Source organism: Budorcas taxicolor, chromosome 19 (genome assembly GCF_023091745.1).
Source record: "Budorcas taxicolor isolate Tak-1 chromosome 19, Takin1.1, whole genome shotgun sequence".
Lineage (NCBI taxonomy): Eukaryota > Metazoa > Chordata > Mammalia > Artiodactyla > Bovidae > Budorcas > Budorcas taxicolor.
The window spans coordinates 11,013,939-11,036,930 of NC_068928.1; the positions used below are offsets into that span (position 1 = coordinate 11,013,939).

General features: G+C 35.3%; 1 protein-coding gene and 1 non-coding gene across 2 annotated transcripts in view; one reads left to right on the forward strand and one right to left on the reverse strand.

Moving 5' to 3' along the window:
• Positions 1-17,134, forward strand: part of MED13 (mediator complex subunit 13) — a 94,863-nt gene extending 77,729 nt beyond the window's left edge. The window contains exons 19-30 of the mRNA XM_052657509.1: positions 1,403-1,592; positions 2,464-2,926; positions 4,097-4,316; positions 4,976-5,167; positions 5,350-5,573; positions 7,370-7,512; positions 7,788-7,946; positions 8,065-8,250; positions 10,627-10,775; positions 12,327-12,500; positions 16,029-16,129; positions 16,471-17,134. Coding sequence (XP_052513469.1) covers positions 1,403-1,592; positions 2,464-2,926; positions 4,097-4,316; positions 4,976-5,167; positions 5,350-5,573; positions 7,370-7,512; positions 7,788-7,946; positions 8,065-8,250; positions 10,627-10,775; positions 12,327-12,500; positions 16,029-16,129; positions 16,471-16,603 — 2,334 coding nt within the window. The 3' untranslated portion in view covers positions 16,604-17,134. The remainder of the gene's footprint in view (positions 1-1,402; positions 1,593-2,463; positions 2,927-4,096; positions 4,317-4,975; positions 5,168-5,349; positions 5,574-7,369; positions 7,513-7,787; positions 7,947-8,064; positions 8,251-10,626; positions 10,776-12,326; positions 12,501-16,028; positions 16,130-16,470) is intronic.
• On the reverse strand, positions 8,407-8,478 carry TRNAC-ACA (transfer RNA cysteine (anticodon ACA)). Its single transcript has one exon. It is a non-coding gene; the product is annotated as a tRNA-Cys (tRNA).
• Positions 17,135-22,992: the final 5,858 nt, after the last annotated feature.

Genomic DNA, 22,992 nt, shown 5'->3' on the forward strand with positions numbered 1-22,992 from the left:
CCATACTGAGGGAAAACATTGTATGCGTATACATCCCATTTAAGATAATCTTTTTCTGAAAGAAAGGGTAATGTTGTTAAATGGGTAGGAAAAAAATTACATTTTTTAAAATTCTAGTCTTAAAAAGAATTCTTAATTCTGCAGGACCTCAGGTAGTGACTCTAGTCCTTATTTTGCTCATAGTAAGTATATAGCTATGATAGGCCTCTCTAAGACTCATTTTATTTCTGAAATTCTTGGCTGGTCTTTTAAGTTATAATTCTTAGGTTGTATCAATCATTGAGTGCAATGATTATAAGTTTTAAGTACTCTGGAACATAAAGGCTTCATTTTATAGTCATTCCTGAGTATCCTGAGGGTATTGATTTTAGGACCCCTTGCAGATATCCAGATCTATGGATGCCCAATCTCTTATATAAAATGTCATAGTATTTGCATATAATCTACACATATCCTCACTTATACTTTAAACCATCTCTAGATTACTTCCAATATCTAATACTATGTAAGTAGTTGCAGATGTGGGAAATTCAAGTTTTGCTTTTTGAAACTTTTTTTTTTTTTTAATATTTTTAATCCATGGTTGGTTGGTTGAATCTGTGGTTGCAGAACCTAAGGATATGAAGGACCGATGGTATTTTCCTACAAATACTTGGAAGTCTAGTCTTTAAAATTTCTTTTACAATCTGAATCATTATTTTGTGCCAGTTTAGTTCCTCATTAATATTCTGCTTAATAATTGCAAGATATCTGTAGTGTGTTTTATAAAAGAAAATATTCCAAAGAGTGTTACTTAGAACACTAGTCCTGCAAAATCTTCCGAGAAAAAAATTCCATAGTTAGATAGGTTTGGAGAGACATTGTGTATTTATTTACCTTTTAGAGATTTATTATACATGTTAGATTATTAAAGCCTTTGAAATTCTTACAGTACAGAAATTCTTTGTCATAAGGTTTTGTAACCCAGTGTTGCAAACCTATTTGAAATTGGACTTCATATAACAAACCATAGTGGCCAGCAGAATTGGAGGCAGAGCTGAATATTTGTATTTATATACATGATTTGAAATAGTTATATGACTAAAAATGGCTGCAGATCTATACTCAGTTACTTCTGTATTCTGCAAGTTTTTGTTATTCAAAGTACATGGTTTTAGTGCTATTATTATTATCTAGGTGTTTTATTTCATTGGAGATAACTTTGATAGAAATTTAATGGATTTCTAATGTAAAAAGCATGAAGACCTATGGCACTGATTCACACTTGATATTTTTATTCCAGATGTTAATTATAAATGATAAAGCTTATTCTTTAAATAGCTTCAATGCTTTATTTTATGATATGTACTAAAAACAACTATAGCAAATTCACTAATTCTGATTTCTGTATGTATATTTATAGTGTTGTCGATTGGGTCAACATAGACCTATTTCTCGATTATTGACGGATGGAATCATGAGAGTTGGATCTACTGCATCAAAGAAATTATCAGAAAAGTTGGTAGCAGAATGGTTTTCTCAGGCAGCTGATGGTAACAGTGAAGCATTTTCTAAACTCAAGCTTTATGCACAAGTCTGCAGATACGACCTAGGTATTGAAATTATATTTATTGTATAAGGCCAATTTTAGCAAAGTATGACCCAGTTCACCAACTTTTTGTAAATAATATTTTAATGAAACACAGCCATTCATTTATTTACAGGTTGCCTGGGCCTCCTTTTGTGCTATTAAAATCAGAGCTAAGTAGTTGTGACAGAGACTGTGTAACTTGCAAAGCCAAAAATACTTACTATCTGATCCTTTACAGAAAAAACTTTGATCACTGCAGTAGGGCTCCTATCAAGTAGGAAGATATGTGTTTTTTGTTTAAGTTTATTAACATTGAGATTCTTGATTTGTTAATGGTTTAGAGATAAAAACAACTTGTAGTTCCCTCTACAATATCAAGAGAGAGTTCTTTGTTAGCATTAAGAAAATGACAGTTATTAAGACTTGTTTTTAAAACCCTTAACTGAATATCAGTGGATTTACTTTAGACTTAATCCAAAGAGACACAGAACCAAAACATTGAACCTCATTAGACATTCCTATCGTTTGAACTCCATAATTTGAACCCCTCTGTTTTATATTGAATTAGTCCCCAGTATAGTCACTTTTCAACTTGTGACCAGGGAACTCTTTGAATGGTTTAATGAAAACATGCTGGATATTTCATGGAAATCATTTTTTTATTTTGTATCTGTTGGTTTTTCAATTGAAAGTGGTTTCCAATTCCACTCAGAATTCATTTTTTTCACTTTCTAGGGGAAATAGTAAGCTAGTGTGCGCTACACTGTTACCAGGCAACTTAGGGAGAGGGTAATTACTGAAAAAGTATCCACTAATTATTATTCACATAGTAACTAAAGAACCAATTAGTGAAATAAAGAATTAACTATCCTGCTTGTTTTTATTTTCTTTAGGTCCTTATCTTGCGTCCCAGCCACTGGACAGCTCTTTACTTTCCCAGCCAAATTTAGTTGCCCCTACAAGTCAGTCTTTGATTACACCACCTCAGATGACAAGTACTGGAAATGCTAGTACCCCATCTGCCACCCTGGCCTCCACAGTGAGCAGCACTATGACAATGACTTCAGGTGTTGCCATGTCTTCTTCAGTTGCCACAGCTAACTCAACCTTGACTACAACTTCAACTTCATCTTCGTTGTCCTCCAACTTGAATAGTGGAATGTCATCAAATAAACTACCTTCATTTCCACCTTTTGGCACTATGAACAGTAGCGCTACGGGATCCATGTCTACACAAGCAAGTACAGTTCCGAATAGCCAGCTAGGAGGGCAACCTCCATCAGCTCTACAAACTGCTGGCATTTCTGGAGAGTCGTCTTCAGTTCCCACTCAGCCACATCCTGATGTGTCTGAAAGGTATCTTTAAATATACTAATTTTGCAGAAATATAAATATATGCCGCTTCTGTCTGAATAAGAATATAGAAAAGTCTTTGATCTTACCCTTGAAATTTTAGTTTTTAATGTTGAATATTTTACCTATAAAATTATGATGAAGACTCTTTGTAAAGTCTTTTATCATAGAATCTCAGAGTGGAAATGAAGACCCTGAAAACCGTCTAGTCCAGTTGTCCCGTGATGTTTGAGTCTATTCTGTGACATAATTGTCAAGTTGAGTCGCCTGTGCAAATCACTCCAATAATCTATAAGTCACTATTGAATGACCCTGTTCAGAGGCATAAGAGTTGTACCAGGGTTTGAATCTTGCTCTGTCATTTACTGGCTATATCACTTTAGGAAAGTTACCTAAACTTTTTGAGCCAGTGTTTTCTTATCTGGAAAGTGGGAGCAGAAGGATATAATGTACATTGTGTGCCTCAGAAAATGCTTCCGATCTCATTAGTTATTTATAACAACAACAATGATGATGACAGCTCTGTTCCTTTTATGAAGAAGGTATTCCCTTTTGATTTATAGGTTAGGTTAGCCTGAGCCTGGTTATGTCTTTCAGCTCCCAGGTGCAGTTTTCCCCAAAGTTACAAATGTGATTAAAAACAAACTCTTAATTACCCAGCTAGATCCTTCTATCTTTAATATCTATAGATTTGGAGTTTGAAAAACTCATACCACCATCAAAGAATGAAGCTTAGTCACCAGTGAAGTTATGAAGTATGAAATGAATGTGTATTTTCTAAAAATGTAGTAGACCACTGACTAAGTCTGGAAAACTGGTTTCTTTCTGGTCTAGCTCTGCCTCTAGACAGCCTTGTGATCTTGGGCAGCTCATTTAACTTGTAGCTCAGTTTTAACACAGAAGCACTATGCTGTCTGACATTTCTTATACTCTGTGGTTTTAAGAATTCTGTTTGTTTTAATTGCAAACCTCTTAATGCCAAGGGTCGTTGTACACCATGAAATTGTGAACATTTATGATTCTCTTTGGAACGGTGTCCCTCATTTTTAGAGAAGCTCTCGATAGCACCCCACCCCCAAAGTGGGGAGAGGATAAGAACCTCCTTTGATGCTATTTTAAGAAGGTAGTGTACAGATTTTTCCCTAACTGTCTTATTTCTACTTCAAATTTTAGCACAATGGATCGGGACAAAGTGGGCATCCCCACAGATGGTGATTCACATGCAATCACTTATCCACCTGCAATTGTTGTTTATATAATTGACCCTTTTACATATGAAAATAAAGATGAGAGCACTAATTCTTCTAATGTATGGACTTTGGGGTTACTTCGATGTTTTCTGGAAATGGTCCAGACTCTTCCTCCTCATATTAAGAATACTGTTTCTGTACAGGTAAGCATGATAAATGTTACAAGTTTATTTAAAACAATTTGGTCCTGATAGACATTTCACAGCTACTATTCTATATCTAGATTGATTTTCTAAAAGCCAGATTCTATTTTATTGACTTCATTTTAAATGATATTAGAAATCTTAGAGAGTTTATAAAAGATAAACTTGCAGTCATACCACAGTAATAATGGAGAATAAAAAGATTGCATTAAGTAGAGTAAATGTTTCTCCTATGTTACTTTTATGTAATATAATTTTTAAATTCATTGGATTAAATAAGAAAATCAAGAATGGACTGATATAAGCTAGAGTTCTAAAAAAGACTGATTATAAAGTAAAAGTAGAGAAAAACTAACCACATTAAGTTGTATGCAGAGAATTTGAATTATTTCTTTATATACTACAATAGGACTATGGCAGTCAGTGGCAGTATTAATCAGTATGGCTGCTATGTAGAAATGTTTAAAGATTTTTACATAACTCATTAGTATAATTGAGTATTAAAATCTATGTACTAGATAAGAAAGTATAATTCTTTATTATTTTACTTAGGTTCAGTTTAAATTTTCTAAAAAATTTTTTAGAGTTTTAAACCTACTATTCTTTTTTTATCTCTTGTTAAGAGTTTAACATTTGTACTGTTTGCCTTTAATTCTTAGATTGTTCCCTGTCAGTACCTGTTGCAACCTGTGAAGCATGAAGATAGACAAATCTATACCCAGCATTTAAAATCTCTGGCTTTTTCGGCCTTTACCCAGTGTCGGAGACCACTTCCAACATCAACCAATGTGAAAACATTGACTGGTTTTGGTCCAGGTTTAGCCATGGAAACAGCTCTTAAAAGTCCTGATGTAAGTATGTTTTCCATAACCAAAGTTATTAAATGACTACTTTGTATGATTTTATGCAAAACTAAGTGCAGGTTTCTTTTTAGTTCTTATTTTCCAGTTATCTTGTAATGGGTTTTTATTTTCAATAAAAAGTTTTTCTGCACTTGTATGGTGCCATAGTAACTTAACATTTTATTCTACAGAGACCAGAGTGTATTCGACTTTACACACCTCCTTTTATCCTGGCTCCAGTGAAGGATAAACAAACAGAGCTAGGAGAAACCTTTGGGGAAGCTGGACAGAAATATAATGTTCTTTTCGTGGGCTACTGTTTATCACATGATCAAAGATGGATTCTTGCATCTTGCACAGATCTATATGGAGAACTTTTAGAAACTTGTATCATTAACATTGATGTCCCAAACAGGTATTTTTATTTTCTTAAATGTGTCATTATATGAAGTCTTGGGATTATGGGTACTTTTCATTTCTTTTATAATGAATATTTATATTGTATTATGTAAGAGAATTAATTTTGATTAATCTGTTAAATAGACAAAAGAGGTTAAAGCCCCTAAATTGTATATAATAAACCTTGAGGTAATGATTTTAGCCTAACAAATTTTGAAACATGGGACTAGAAGGTCATTTGCAATTTAAAATCCAGTAAAGCATCCTAGAACATCTATTTTTCTCATGTACCATCTAAGATACAGTCCCTAATAAACTGAATTAACTTTATTCACTGAAAATTTTGGGCTACTCTGGTGGCTCAGTGGTAAAGAAGCCACCTGTCAATGCAGGAGATGTAGGTTTGATCCCTGGGTGAGGAAGATCCCCTGGGAAATGAAATGGCAACCAACACCAGTATTATTGCCTGGGAAATCCCTGGAATGGAGGAACCTGGCAGGCTACAGTCCAGAGGGTCACGAAAGAGTCAGATATGACTTAGTGACTAAACACCAATTAAAAATTTTACTATTTAAATACTGGAGTGTCTTCTGAAAATGGTGGCCCTCTTTAGAATTCTTGCTGATAGTAGTTAGGTATCATGACTAGTTATTCATGAAGACTGTGACTAATAGTTTACAACAGATTAACCTTGTATTGAGTTATCACTAAGAAGACACACTGATACCATATTTCAAAGCTAGTGAACATTGCTTAAGAGAACGTGAAAAGTCCATGAAATAACTTTCAATCTTTCACTTTTGGTTCTCTCCTTTATTTTCTTCTTCGTTTTATAAATACGCTGTAGTTTTAAGGTCAGAAATTGGTTATATGCAAAAAAAAATTGATTATTTGGGTATAGTGGCACTGAAGAAACGGATATAGAAACATGGATCTGTGAAGGATGAGAATGAGAATAGAGAAAGAATAATACCACCTTCCCAGTATAGAGATAGTATATTGCCATTTCACTGAAAGCAAAAGTGAGATGATGGTTAAGAAGCCTAATGCTGGAGTCGTAGCGATCTAGACTCAGACCCCAATCCTGGCTTATTGGCTGTGTGATCTTGAGAAGGTTACTTACCCAGCTGAGCTATAGCTTGCTTTTCTGTAAAGTCAGGAGGGTAATTTTATCTGCCTTATAAGGGTTCTTAGGATGAAATGAGGTGTTACATAGAAGTCAATTGGGCATGCTACTTGGTACATAGTAAGTACTCAACAATGATAGCTACTGTTGCTCTCCAGAGAGTGCTTATGTACTTGCCTAATAAAGGACATGAAAACAGCATTGTTTGTTGTGAGAAGTATGGGGGGATTTGTTCGATATTTTTCAATTTAACGTATGAAGCAGAGGTTGGCAAACTCCAGTTTTGGGGCCATATCTGGCCAGACTTATTTGTGTAACTGTTGTCTGTTTCATGCTGCAGCAGCAGAGTTGAGTTGTTGCAGAAGAGTTTTGATGGCCTGCAAAGCTTAAAGTATTGGCCCTTTAAAGAAAAAGCTTGCCAGTCTCTGGTGTAGAGCACTGTTTCTGATGAATTTTGATAATTTGTGAATGCTTTTTAATTTTAAGTATATGTTTTAGCATGTATTAAACAAAATGTAAACTAGCATACCAAACCTTGTAATTTTATATGTATTCTTATTTAGGAGTTGTGGGAAAATGTCAAGCATTAAAATGAAGGAACCAATTTTTCACAAATTAGAGCTCTTTTGAAATGTCATCATAGGAATTTTAGAAATATTCATGACTGTCTCTATTCCATACAACAGAGCTCGTCGGAAAAAAGGATCTGCTAGAAGATTTGGTCTACAGAAACTTTGGGAATGGTGCTTAGGACTTGTACAGATGAGTTCATTGCCATGGAGAGTTGTAATTGGCCGTTTAGGAAGGATTGGTCATGGAGAATTAAAAGGTAAATTTGCTATTCTTGTCATCTTCCAGTTTTATCCTCTTTCTGCTTATTAGTCAACTCATCCTATGTTCAGTAGATACTGTTATCAGCATGTATTGAAGTTAGGGGGGTAAAAGATGTTGAGACATACCAGTAATAGATTTTTGACTTGACTCTTGCAGAATACATTAATTTCAAAACCATTATGTTGTAACTTTTGTTCTCTAGGTTGGTAACAGAGTGCTTTTACTTTGGATATTATTATTACTATTAATATTTACTGTTGATACCCACAGATTGGAGCTGTTTGCTGAGTCGTCGAAACCTGCAGTCTCTAAGTAAAAGGCTGAAAGACATGTGTAGAATGTGTGGTATATCTGCTGCAGACTCTCCTAGCATTCTCAGTGCTTGCTTGGTAGCAATGGAACCCCAAGGCTCTTTTGTTATTATGCCAGGTTAGCTATCTTTAGTTTATGTCAGATTTAATTCTTTATGTACTTAAGTTTCTAAGTATTATATAAAATTAATTCTTCATTCATTAAGAGAAAAAAATACCTTTCATTTTCTTTTCAGATTCTGTGTCAACTGGTTCTGTATTCGGAAGAAGCTCCACTCTAAACATGCAGACATCTCAGCTTAATACCCCACAGGATACATCATGTACTCATATACTTGTGTTTCCAACTTCTGCTTCTGTGCAAGTAGCTTCAGCTACTTATACCACTGAAAATTTAGACTTAGCTTTCAATCCCAACAATGGTAAGTGAATTGTTCTCTGAAAAGTGAAAGTGAAGTCGCTCAGTCGTGTCCGACTCTTTGCGACCCCATGGACTATATTCCACCAGGCTCCTCCATCCATGGGATTCTCCAGGCAAGAGTACTGGAATGGGTTGTCATTTCCTTCTCCAGGGGATCTTCCCGACCCAGGAATTGAACCTGGGTCTCCTGCATTGTAGGCAGACGCTTTACCATCTGAGCCACCAGGGAAGTCAAATTGTTCTCTAGAGGTTTGCAAATATGAAATAAATCTGGGTGATTCTGACTGATTATAGACTGGATAATGCCTCCCAAAACATCTGTGTCCTGTGTATGTTCCTGAAACCTGTGACTGTTAATGTTATGTGCATGCATTTGCAGATCTGAGTAAAGATCTAAGATGGAGAGATTACTCTGGCTTATGCAGGTGGGCCCAAAACACAGTCTTACATATTCATAGAAGAGGGAGACAAAGAGAAATTTGACTGTACACAGAAGAGGAGAGGACTGGGTAGTGGGAACAGAGGAAAGCAGAGTCAGAGAGAAGTGACTGCTGCTGACTTTGAAGATGGAGGAAAGAGCATGAGCCAAGGAAAATAGGAATAGATGCTGGGAAAGAAGGAAACAGATTTTTCCCCTGGAGCCTTGAGGGAAAGCATACCCCTGCCTGTACCTAGATTTCTGGCCTAATGACTAGCATTTTGATTTCAACCCAGTAAAACTGATTTTAGACTTCTGACCTCCAGAACTGGAAGAAAATAATGTTCACTGTTTAAACAAGTTTGTGGAAATTTGTTAAACTGCTACAGGAGACTAATACCATTCTTCTGCTTTATTGATATCAGAACTAATGCTGTGAATTATCCCATAAATGTTTACTTATTTTTTGAGTTGATTAATTACTTTGGCTATACTGAGTCTTGCTTATGGCATACGGACTCTTAGTTGTGGCATGTGGGATCTAGTTTCCTAGGAATCAGTCTCAGACTCCCTGCATTGGGAGTTCAGTCTTAGTCACTGGACCACCAGGGAAGTCCCTGATGTTTACCTTCATTAAAAGGCAACATTGGTTGTAAAATATTTGTACAGTTTATGTACATACTGTTGAGTTACCTGTATGTAAACTTTGCAGGTCATTTTATATTCTTTTCTGTTTTGATTTACCAAACTAATATAATAATTTATAACTTTTCTAGATGTACTTGTATAGATTGCATTTTAGTACAAGAGAAAATAAGTGATATTCCATTGTTGCTCTGAGTTACCTTAGAAAATGGCACATCTCTAAAGTCAAAAGTATGGGTAATAATTATTCTCCTCTTTTAATGTGTATACAGTAACTTGAATATTTTAATAATAAAGAATTAAGGAATTTGTTCTGACTAGTCTCATTTTAAATACATTTTCATTCCCAGCATTTGTGTTAGTTTCCTGTTGCTATTTGTAACAAGTTACCACCTTCTTATTGGCCTAAAACAACACACATTTCTTTTCCTACAGTTCTGGAAGTCAGAAGTCCAAAATTATTCTTACTGGGCTATAAATATAAAGTCAAGGTATCTACAGGGTTGGTTCTTTCTAGAGGCTCTAAGGGAGAATCTGTTTCCTTGTCTTTGACAACTTCTAGAGACCATGTACCAGAGAAGGCAATGGCACCCCACTCCAGTACTCTTGCCTAGAAAATCCCATGGACGGAGGAGCCTGGTGGGCTGCAGTCCATGGGGTCACTGAGAGTTGGACACAACTCAGTGACTTCGCTTTCACTTTTTACTTTCATGCATTGGAGAAGGAAATGGCAACCCACTCCAATGTTCTTGCCTGGAGAATCCCAGGGATGGCGGAGCCTGGTGGGCTGCCGTCTATGGGATCGCACAGAGTCGGACACGACTGAAGCGACTTAGTAGCAGCAGCAGCAGCAGCAGCAGAGACCATGTACATCTCTTGCTCATGGTCCCTTTTTTCATTTTCACTGCCAGCAAGTTAATACAGTCACATCTTTAGTGACTCTAAGCGTACTTTAACCCTCTTATTAGGACCTGTTTGGTTACATTGGACCCACTTGGATAATCCAGAAAAATCTCCCCATCTTAAGACCTGTAGTTTGATCACATCTGCAGTTCTTCATTGTAACATATTCACAGGTTTCTGGAATTAGGATGTGGGCATTTTGGGGAGGGACCATTATTCAAAGCAGTCTCATGTTTATTTATGCATAGTTGATTATTTGGCTCTTATCACAATATTTGGCACATGGTAGACATTCAATAAATGTTGATTAAATTAACTCATTTTGGTTAAGATCCATTGTTTTAACCCTTTCTTGTAAATGACCGTGGGATATGAAAAAGGGAGTATTTAATTTTTTCTTCTTCTTCATAGATGGAGCAGATGGAATGGGTATCTTTGATTTATTAGACACAGGAGATGATCTTGACCCTGATATCATTAATATCCTTCCTGCATCTCCAACGGGTTCTCCTGTTCATTCTCCAGGATCTCATTACCCCCATGGCGGTGATGCTGGCAAGGTAACCCTGTTATAAAAGTCCCGTTTATCTAAATGTCATTCATTAACTTAGTAATGGATTATATCAATGAGAGAGAACACTTTTTTCCCTTGAAAATAAGCAAGAAAATTAAAACAGTCCATTCATGTACTTCTACCACAGAGAGTTGTACATTATTAAGAGGGTCTCTAAGGTTCTGCTTTCTCTGACTTTGTATTTTCTAGACTACTTGGCATTAATCCTTCTTTTAGTTTTCCTGCCACTTCACAATAGCTTCTATGTAGAAATAGGATTAGATTATCTGAGAAACAGGATATGACTCTAAGAGCTGCCATTCATCTCAGAGCTGTGGACAAGGAACATAAAGGAAATAGTGATTTTCCCATAAAAATAGAAAAAACACCACCCTTTTTATTTTTACCACTTACAGAAACATTCTGTCTTGTCCTTCTGTTTGAACTCAAAACTATTTGAGCTTCATTTGAATAACATCATTATTTGAATGAAATTATATGTAGTGGTTATTTGATTATTGTAATATGCATATGTTTACATAATGTTTAAAGAAGGATCTTCATTTGACCTTACTTTGCATCCTTTCGTTTTTCTTTTTTAACTGGAAAGAAATGAAATGATGGAAAAAAAGAAACAAATAAGGAAAAGCACCAATAATCATACCACTTTAATAGAACCAATTTTGTGGGATTTTAGTTCCCAGATCAGGACTGAAACTGCATCCTTAGCAGAGAAAGCGTTGAGTCCTAGCCACTGGACCATCAGGGAATTCCCTTAGCAGCTTTTTAATTACACTGTTCCTTTACCATAGTTTGTTTTCATTGCTGTTCAGTTCCTAAGTCATGTCCAATTCTTTGCAACCCCATGGACTGCAGCATGCCAGGCTCCTGTGTCCTTCACTATCTCCTGAGTTTGTTCAAATTTATGTCCATTGAGTCAGCAATACTATCTAGTTTGTTACATCATTCTGCAAATATTAGACACTTAAATCTTTTATTTTTTTTCTGTTGTAGGTAATAATTGCAGTGAATGTTTCCTGTTGATATATCAGTTTTCTTTTTATCTATTTCCTTAAAATAAATAGCAAAGAATGTGTTAACTAGTCTAAAGGATATGAGCATTGCTATAATGCCTTCCAAATCTCTTAATTGCATTTTATAGATAGTGCTACATGAGCAAAGATAAATTCAGTCCACCTTTTGGGTCAGGATACCATCATGAATTAGTTGAGAGGGTATTAGGAAATAAGTTAGAAAGTTCATTGAATGTTTTGTACTTTTGAGTCAGCTACAAAGATTTATACACACACTCACACACTGAACATGGGCTTGACATAATAATACAAACTTGTTAAAATAGTATATTTTCTTAAAACTCTTAAAATTCATTTATTTAATGCTATTACTAATTATGATACATAGCAAATTGACTTTTTAAAATATCCTTCAGTATTTTTTAAATTGAAGTAATTAGATGAGACTGATAATAAAAAACCATTCTGTATTTATAGCTATTATAGTAAATGGATTAACACATTTTTAATTTTGTCTTTTTAAGGGTCAAGGTACTGATCGACTACTTTCAACAGAATCTCATGATGAAGTAACTAATATTCTTCAGCAACCATTGGCCCTTGGTTACTTTGTATCAACTGCCAAAGCGGGTCCCTTACCTGACTGGTTCTGGTCAGCATGTCCTCAAGCACAATATCAGTGTCCCCTTTTTCTTAAGGTATTGCTCTTATTTTTTTTTCGGCCAGTTCCTGAGTGATGCTGATTGACCACTTAAGTCCTAAGAAGTATGGAAGTGATGTTTTGAAGTCTTTAGCTTTTGTCTGAGGTCTTAAATGCATTGTCATATATAACTCTGTAGATAAAATAACAAAGAGAATAATTATGAAACAACTCTAATTCTTAAATTTATATTAAGTTTAAACTTTTAAATAACTTTAAATGGACTATCTGAGACCCTTGCTCTTAATTATTTTTAGCTGCACATTTAGAGTTTAGAGCTAGAAGAAACCTTATATTAAAATACCTTTAATCTAACCTTTTCATTTTCTCAGTGAGCATATTAAAAGTTCAGAAAAAATTGTTTGTCCACAGTCATAAATTAGTAGTAGACTTGATTAAAATCTGGATCTTCTAATGATTATGTAATGTTATTCTTTGAATTATATCATAGTATACTCCTATTATGCATCATTATTTTGAGAACTAAAGGAGTCATAATCTTTGTAAAAATGTTTACTATTTAGGTGCACTTCCCTACCTCCTTAAAAAAGCTTGCTAGCTTTGTGTAAATTCCTGTGTTAAAACTATTCAGTGGTTTTCAAGTAATGGTATTCTTAGACCCATAGTGACTTATTTTATCAAAACAAGTTAATTATCAAGTGATAGAACAAGGTGTGGAGATAAATCATAAAATGGTAAAATGAAATGTGAAAGCTCTATCTAGAGTTTGTTCCTGCTGCTACTACTACTTTTCCAAAATAACAAATGTAGATCTGATTTCACTTATTCTTATATAAACCCATCAGAAGTTGACTGGTTTATTCCATAAATTATGCTAACTTAACTGCTTGCCAACTGATATTTATTTGTAGGGTAAAAGTTGAATAGTATATACTTTAATTTTTTAGGATTATATTTAGTGGGTACTTGAACCAATAAGCTTGTTGCTGTCTTTTAAGCCTGTTACTATTAAATCTGATTCCCTTGGCTTACGTATCATTGAGTTAGTGACATTTTGATTAAACAGTGAATTTCTGTAGCACATTCATGAAGAATACAAGAGCTGTTGATCTGAATTGACTGTTAGTGAGATAATATATTTAGAGAGTGTTGGCCAAGGTAATAGTTTTAGCATAAGACTTTTCTGCCCCTTCCAGTATATGTGTAGTAGTCTTGTGTCTCATTACAAGAACGTATTCCCAGGGGGATTTCTGCACTTCTGTAGTAATCCTTGGAGTTTCTACAAAACAAAGGGTTCTTTGCTCCTGTAGGAAGTGCTCCGTGTGCTTTCTGCTCTCTCTTTTGTTATTACCATACACATTAAAAGCTCTGAAAAACAGCAGCAAATAATAGTGTTTCACAGAACATGTTTTTAAGAAACACCACTATAAGAAGTCCAAGGGACTATCCAGATTCTTTTCTACTCAATATTTATTTGCAGAGAGGATAGTGTAAAGTGGGCATTCACCCTCAGATACAGTGTAACAAGATTAGGACTTCTGGTCTGAATTACCAGGTAAGGCATAACTTACCATAATTTTGTTCACCCTTTTTTTTCATACATTCCATTTTATTTCTATACCATAGGCAATAAAATCATTTGGTATGTTTCTCTTGTCTTGGGAAAAAAAGGTTGTTACCTAGATGATTAAAAAAACTTTTTATCATTGAAATTAGAGCACTACTACTAATTACATTCATTTATTTGTTGTAATCTGCCATATGAGAGACTTTTGCTTATAACTTGTAAATCAAGGGCCCGTGGGCAGTTGAAACATATTTTTGGTTATATTTCTAAATACACAACACAAAATTTTATACATATTATTGCAATTGTAGAGGAGAGCGCATCTCAATATGAAATAGTACCTTTTATAGGCGTACACAGAAGAATACCATATTCCTTTCTTTTACTCTTCATTGCCATACCTAAGTGAGTGTATGAGTTGTTCCTAAGCCTCCACTATGAAATTGAATGGGCAAAAGAATGCTTCTGTGCACTGTATTACCTAAGGTGCTCAGTCAGTCAGTCAGTTCAGTCGCTCAATCTTGTCCGACTCTTTGCGACCCCGTGGACTGCAGCACGCCAGGCCTCCTGTCCATCACCAACTCCCGGAGCTTGCTCAAACTCACGTCCATCGAGTTGGGAGATGCCATCCAACCATCTCATCCTCTGTCGTCGTCTTCTCCTATGCCTTTAATCTTTCCCAGCCTCAAAGTCTTTTCCAGTGAGTCAGTTCTTCACATCAGTTGGCCAAAGTACTGGAGCTTCTGCTTCAGCATCAGTCCTTACAATGAATATTCAGGACTGATTTCCTTTAGGATGGACTGGCTTGATCTCCTTGCAGTCCAAGGGACTCTCAAGGGTCTTCTCCAACACCACAGTTCAAAAGCATCAGTTATTCAGCGCTCAGCTTTCTTTATGGTCCAACTCTCACATCCATACATGACTACTAGAAAAACCATAGCTTTGATTAGATGGACCTTTGTTAGCAAAGTAATGTCTCTGCTTTTTAATATGCTGTGTAGGTTGGTCATAACTTTTCTTCCAAGGACCAAGTGTCTTAATTTCATGGTTGCAGTCACCATCTACAGTGATTTTGGAGCCCAAGAAAGTAAAGTCTGTCATTGTTTCCATTGCTTCCCTGTCTATTTGCCATGAGGTGATGGGACGGGATGCCATGAACTTCATTTTTTGAGTGTTGAGTTTTAAGCCAACTTTTTGACTCTTCTCTTTTAGTTTAATCAAGAGGTTCTTCAGTTCCTTTTTGCTTTCTCCCATAAGGGTGGTGTCATCTGCATATCTGAGGTTATTGATATTTCTCCTGGCATTCTTGATTTCCTGCTTGTGCTTCATCCAGCCACTGAAAGTAGCTCTGCTTAAGATTTATAGCTTTATAGGTAAAACATTTGCATATGCTTACTCCTGGTACTTTTTTCAGGCTTCCCAGGTGGCTCTAGTTGTAAAGAACCCACCTGCCAGTGCAGGAGACATAAGAGATGTGAGTTCGTTCCTTGAATTGGGACGATCCCCTGAAGGAGGCCATGGCAATCCACTCTAGTATTCTTGCCTGGAAAATTTGCTGTGGACGGAGGAGCCTGGCGGGCTGTGGTCTGCAGGGTCGCAAGGAGTCACACACACACTGTAGCTACTTAACACAGTACTTTTTTCAGCGCTAGACCTAGGTTAATTTACATAGTCTATGTTACATAGAGACTGTACTCAGGTTTATCAGTTTTGTGCTTTCTTAAATGTTTACTTTACACATCTAGGCAGGTAGAAAATAATTAGAAATCCTTTTTATAGGATTATTATGTGGCCTCAAAAGCAGTGAAACTGAAAAAATTTTGTTATGCACTTAAAAATTATATAATGAATTAAACAAGAAGAATAGCCATGTTTATAGTGGCTCCCATTCATTACATAAGTCTAAAATATATTTCATCAAGGAAGAGACCTTGGGAAAATAAGGTAAAGCCAATAGATTTTTTCCATTTGGCTGACCGATTATCTGTTACTTTCTAGGCCTCTTTGCACCTCCACGTGCCTTCAGTGCAATCTGACGAGCTGCTTCACAGTAAACACTCCCACCCACTGGACTCAAATCAGACTTCAGATGTCCTCAGGTACAATTCTTGTTACCATTAAGCTTGGGAAGAATATCATGTTGATCCTTTCATATTTTTCTCATTTTGGGCAGTAGTTTACAGTTGTGTTACCTTTGGACCCCTAGTTGAATTATTTATCATTCAGAATGAGTGCTTTCCTTTCTAATACATGTTATCTACCTCTGAGAACAATTTTAATGAAAATCAGTTTTCTTTAACCTCCCTAAGACCCTCTATTTCATTTCATACTTTAACTTTTTGTTTGTGTGACTTTTAATCTTATATGCCATCTTCTAATTTGCTTCAAAAATTTACAGTGCAGGTACATACATGACTTACTTAGTTTACTTGCTTTTCAGGTTTGTTTTGGAACAGTACAATGCACTCTCCTGGCTAACCTGTGACCCTGCAATCCAGGACAGACGCTCATGTCTCCCAATTCATTTTGTGGTGCTGAATCAGTTATATAACTTTATCATGAATATGCTGTGATCTTCATTTGATGGAACTGTGCAAGAAAAGAACAAGGAAAAAGATTTCGCTGCAAGATTAAGTTACAGTTATCTTCTCAGTGAAAGTCATTTGTGATGGGGTCTAATTCTTATTACTTCAACAAATATTGTTTTGACTTGTGGGAAGGGGCGATAACCCTGTTATTTTTCATTGACTATACTGAACTCTTTAGGATGATGACTGATCATACACAACGTATTATAACATTTTCGTAGCAAAATTAACCTTTTTTTTTCCAGTCACAGTATTTGTGAAAAGTAATGAGCCATAGTACCCAGTCATGTTAAATGAATATTAAAAGCATGGAGAAGGAAACATGAGGAACAATGAATATCAACATATGGCTTCAGAACATCAAGATGTTCTTGTATTGGATTATAGTATCTAGTATTCAAAAATGCCTGCATCTCTTATTTATTGTAAGTTTTTAAATGTATAAATTGTCTTATATTTCTTAACCTCTTTTATAAAAATTTTCCTAGAAGGTTTATACTGCCTTCTTGCTTTAAAGCAATTGGTCTAAAATATATGTAATCGTCTTAATTAAAAAGTTGCAGTAGGGTTGCTTTTAGAGTATTATTTTTTTGTAAGGGGGTGGGTGGGACAGTAAATTTGTATTGTCTTGATGTACAGTTTAATGGGGATAGAGGGGAAATAATGTCCATACCATTGTGTGTGGAGGATTTACAGCTAAGCTGTAGTTGCAGAGTACATGTACAGTAATGAAGTTCACTGTGTTTATAAATTGAAAAGGTACCGGGTCTTACAACATTTTATATCGATCACACCTTTACAGAATAACATGATGGCAATATACAAGTGATATTGTTAGGTGGTTTAACTTAGAATAAAAATGAGAATTCTTCAGTTATATTTTGTACTATGGTTTAGGGCTATGACTAATATTTCAGGCCATTTCCAGTGAAAGAAACTTAGTTTTACAAGAAAAACATTTGCTACTGAATGCTTAAACTAATTTTGGTGTTTAATGTTACATGCTTAAAATTTTTTGTTTAACAGTGGCACATCTAGGCATGGGAGTATTATTAATTATGAAAATTATCTTCAGGATCTGCTATAGGTTGAAATTTAGCCCAGCTCTAGGCATTTTACAAATTATTTTAAGAGCAGTCACTCTTGATTGTTTGACTTTTTTTTTTTAATTAAAGATTGGGAATGTGTGTGAGAGTATGCATTTGTATGGGTGTGTGTGTGCAATCAAACTGTGGTGTAAATAGATCTCAGTGAATTCTGGTATTCAGACTATTCCACTAGTTAAAGAACCATTTTCTAAACTTAGCCTGTTTCCTTTTGCCTTTTTTATTTATTTAATTTTCTTGGTTTGGAGATGGCAGTCCCAAACACCAGAGTCTGTACTTTTCTATAACACAGCTCAGAAAAGGCAGGGCATATGCCAAGGAGGTTCTCACCTCCCTAAAGAAGGGACTTGAATTTTAGGGACTTTAATTCACCCCTTCCTTCAATACAGCTTTCCCTTTTCTTGTTTGCACATGCCAAGATAACTGCTTTTATGCAGCCTTTATCCCCTTAAAAAAAATCCTTTCTACAGTGCTGCTCACAAGAGAGTCCAAGTTAGCCTCCTACCTGTGTAGCTGACTTGAATTCACAGTCGCCAAGTCTACCTGTCTTTCTTGGAAGCAGTCTAGCTAAATTCTGAATTTGTATGTTCACTAATTCTCTACAAGGACAAAATGGATTGTATTTACAAAACTGTAATTTGGTATGTTTTGTTATTTTTTTTTTAAACTGAAACTTGTTTTGTAAATACTATATGCTTAGCTTAAATATCACTTTCTTATGAAAAATATAACTTCTTCAAATTGTGTACATTAAAACATTAGCAAGTCTTGTTTTTCCTATAGAGAAAACACAATTGGTAACAAAGGTTTTCAATCATTTGTTCAAAATTATAATGCAATCCCAGTGGTCAGCCTATTTTGAAATGAAAATTTAAAGGTCACATCTGTGCATTTGTTCTTAAATTATGCTAACACACTACAGATTATGTTGGCATGTTTTGTTCTGTACTTAAAAAAATACTTGTCTAAGATTTGAGGGGAAAGATGCTTATTTGAAATTTGTATTAAAATGGTATTCTTTTTTATATATTTTATTATCTCAGTAGTGACTCTTTAAAAAATATACTCTCAGTTGTTTAAAATCACTAATCTATAGTAACCACACCTCAGTTTGAAAACATATTTTTAAAAAATTATTCCCTGACAGTTTCTTTTATATGGAGCCATAAGAAAGGAACCCGTTACATGATTCCTTTTTATCTGGGAATCAAGGAATAGTTCCCAAATATATAAGATTTACTGATAAGATTTTTTTCTTCCCTTCATACATAAATTTACACTCAAATGGAAAGTTATTAAATAGCCATTCGAAAAGGTCAGGAAACTTGTTTCAGAAAAAAAAAAAAATATTAAGCCCTTCGTGCAGGATGATGGATCTGACTTACTAATGTAGTTACAGACAAGTTTTGTTTAAATAGGTAAGCAAAGTAATATACTTTATACCAGTTGATCACCAACACCATGACTTCTTTGTTACAGTGCTAATGTCTGTTTTTTGTGCAGTTATCCATTACAAAGCAGGGTGGGAGTTGAGTATTTTGGCATTTTAAAGGATTAGTTATATAATGTCTGCTTCCAGCCAGTGAGAAACATCTAGCCATACCTTTCTTATGCAAGCCATTCAGTTATCAGGACTGTGAATTAACACTGTATGAATAAATTTCTGTACACCTTATTGTTTGGCCAGAAGGCCACCAAGTGTACTTATATGTAATCCTTAAATTTTAAAAGTAGCTGTAATTTTTAAATCTTTCTAACTTTTCTTAAACCACTAAAAATTAAGCTCTTACTACTTAGTCAACTATCCTCAGCTGTATTCGTACTCAATTGTCAGTATGACACAGATTACTGTATTAAAATATTCTCCTTTCGTCTTCATATTTACCTTCTGAGGTAATTTTTTAACTTAATGTGTTACTACAAAGATTTGCAGATCTTTAATCAAGCACTATGTTAATACTGTAATATCAAAATACTATGTTGCGTTATTTAAAATGTTCAAATTGAAGACATTAAAACGAAGGTTTTAAATGCTGTCGCATCATATAATTTGCTGCTCATCCACTGTGGCATCACATATCAGTCTATTAATACATTTAACGTTGCATGAGTGATGTTTTGGTCTGGGTTTCCTCTTAAGACTTTAGTTTGTCTAAATTAAGGAAAAATGTTTTTGACATAAAATTCTTTTGCTTCCCTGCACCCCTCAAAAAAGTCTGCTAGAAAATCTTAACCATTCAGTTTTTCTTGATGTTTTAATGGGCCCAGAACTGTGGTTTAAATTTATATATATATGTTTTCTTTTTTGTGGAGTATTAATTTAAAACTGGATTTGGGACCTAAAATACTCCTCAGGTTGATGTATTCATGAAGTTTTAAAATAGCTTTAGTTTTCAGAGTAAACTGGATTTGTGGACCTTAAAGTTACTGAGTTTAAACTATAAATTGTAATGTCATTACTGGACATGTCAGCATCAACTCTCTCAAAATAGCTTGGTCACTTTACGAAGGGGCGTTTTAAAGTTGTTTAGCAGTGACATTTAATATGGTCCAATTGCTTTTTTTTTTTTTTAACGTGATAAAAAAAGAATAAGGAACAAACACTATTGCTGCCGAATGCCATAACACTGAGTTGTACAAATTGTGATTGAGGAAATGAAAAGGTTTATACTTTTTAAAAAAAAACAAAAACAAAAAAAACTTCAAATGGAATAAATTATTCATGAAGCCTTCATTGTGGTGTCTCATTCTCTTGAAAATATTTCCATCTTAAATTCATGTAAAAAGTAGTAGTGATATTTTTATGCCACTTATAAATGAAAAGGGGCAATCTAAAAACTGATGAGCTTTTAATTTCTTTGAAGTATTTTACTTTGTAAAAGATTTTAATCATACATCAGTGTATAATATACAGGGAAATTATATTTATACATATAAATTCCTTTTAGGCTGATCAGTTTCATATCAGTTTCCTAGTCTAAACAAGCTACCTTGAAATTGAAAGCTTACTTCTGTACTATAAAAAAATCGCATAAGTGTTACTGAAACATAAACAAAGTAGGTGAGTGGGAGGTCTGTTGGTTTGTTTTTGGTTTTTTTGCAGCACAAAATGGCTTATGGGATCTTAGTTCCCAGACCAGGGATTGAACCTAGGCTTTCAGTAGTGAAAACGTGGAGTCCCAACCACAGGACTACCAGAGAATTTCCAGAGAAGTGTTCACATATAAACAACCAGTTGAAAAATAGCTCTGCCGATTTTGTTTAAGCAACTGTTCAAAATATTTTTGTCCAAACTTAAGCTGAGTAAGGACAAACCCCAAAATTGTTGTGCTCATTTTAAAACTGGTGGTCATTTCTGACAGCAGAAGTAAAAACAGAATACTTTAAAAAGGTGTGAATATCATTGGAATTTCTAATTTTTTTTCTGTCAAGACAGAAAAAAAATATAAATATATATTTTTATTACATCTGGTCATTCTCTACCTTTTAAAACAATTAGCAATCAGTTCAGTTCAGTCACTTAACATGTCTGACTCTGCAACCCTATAGACTGTGGCACACCAGGCTTCCCTGTCCTTCACTAACTCCCGGAGCTTGCTCAAACTCATACCATCGTGTTGGAGATGTCATCAGACCATCTCATCCTCTTGTCGTCCCCTTTTCTTCCTGCCTTTAATCTTTCCCAGCATCAGGATCTTTTCCATTGAGTCAGTTCTTCAAATCAGGTGGCCAAAGTATTGGAGTTTCAGCTTCTGCATCAGTCCTTCCAATGAATATTCAAGACTAATTTCCTTTAGGATGGACTAGTTTGATCTTGCAGTCCAAGGGATTCTGAAGAGTCCTCTCCAACACCACAGTTCAAAAACATAAATTCTTCAGTGCACAGCTTAGTTTTCTGAATGTTGAGTTTTAAGCCAGCTTTTTCTCTCTCCTTTTTCACTTTCATCAAGAGGTACTTTAGTTGTTCTTCACATTCTGCCTTAAGAGTGGTGCCATCTGTGTAGCTGAGGTTATTGATAGTTCTCCTGGCAATCTTTGATTTCAGCTTGTGCTTCATACAGCCCAGCATTTCACAAAATGTACTCTGCATATAAGTTCAGTAAGCAGGGTGACAATATATAGCCTTGATAGACTCCTTTCCTGATTTGGAACCAGTCTGTTAATCCTTCTCCAATTCTAACTGTTGCTTCCTGACCTGCATACAGATTTCTCAGAGGCAGGTAGGGTGGTCTGATATTCCTATCTCTTTCAGAATTTTCCACAGTTTTGTGATCCACACAGTTAAAAACTTGAGCATAGCCAATAAAGCAAAAGTAGATGTTTTCTGGAACTCTTCCTTTTTCCGTGATCCAGCAGATGTTGGCAATTTGATCCCTGGGTCCTTTGCCTTTTTTAAGTCCAGCTTGAACATCTGGAAGTTAACGGTTCAATTTTGAGCATTACTTTGCTAGCATGTGAGATGAGTGCAATTGTGCGGTAGTTTGAGCATTCTTTGGCATTGCCTTTCTTTGGGATTGGAATGAAAACGGACCTTTTCCAGTCCTGTGTCCACTGCTGAGTTTTCCAAATTTGCTGGCATACTGAGTGCAGCACTTTCACAGCATCATCTTTGAGGATTTGAAATAGCACAACTGGAATCCCATCACCTCCAGAAGCTTTATTCCAAGTGGTGCTAACTAAGGCCCACTTGACTTTGCATTCCAGTATTTCTGGCTCTAGGTGAGTGATCACACCATCATCATTATCTCGGCCATGAAGATCTTTTTTTGTATAGTTCTGTGTATTCTTGCCACCTCTTAATATCTTCTGTTTCTGTTAGGTCCATACCATTCCTGTCCTTTATTGTACCCATCTTTGCATGAAATTTTCCCTTGGTATCTCTGATTTTCTTGAAGCGATCTCTCTAGTTTTTCTCCTTCTGTTGTTTTCCTCTATTTCTTTGCATTGATCACTGAGGAAGGCTTTCTTATCTCTCCTTGCTATTCTTTGAAACTGCATTCAGATGGGTATATCTTTCATTTTCTCCTTTGCCTTTCGCTTCGCTTCTTTTCACAGCTATTTGAAAGGCCTCCTCAGACAACCATTTTGCATTTTTGCATTTCTTTTTCTTGGTGATAGTATTGATCCCTGCCTCCTGTACAATGCACAAACTTCCATCCATAGTTTTTCAGGTAGTCTGTCTATCAGATCTAATCCCTTGAATCTATTTTCTCACTTCCACTGTATAATCGTAAGGGATTTGATTTAGGTCATACCTACATGGCCTAG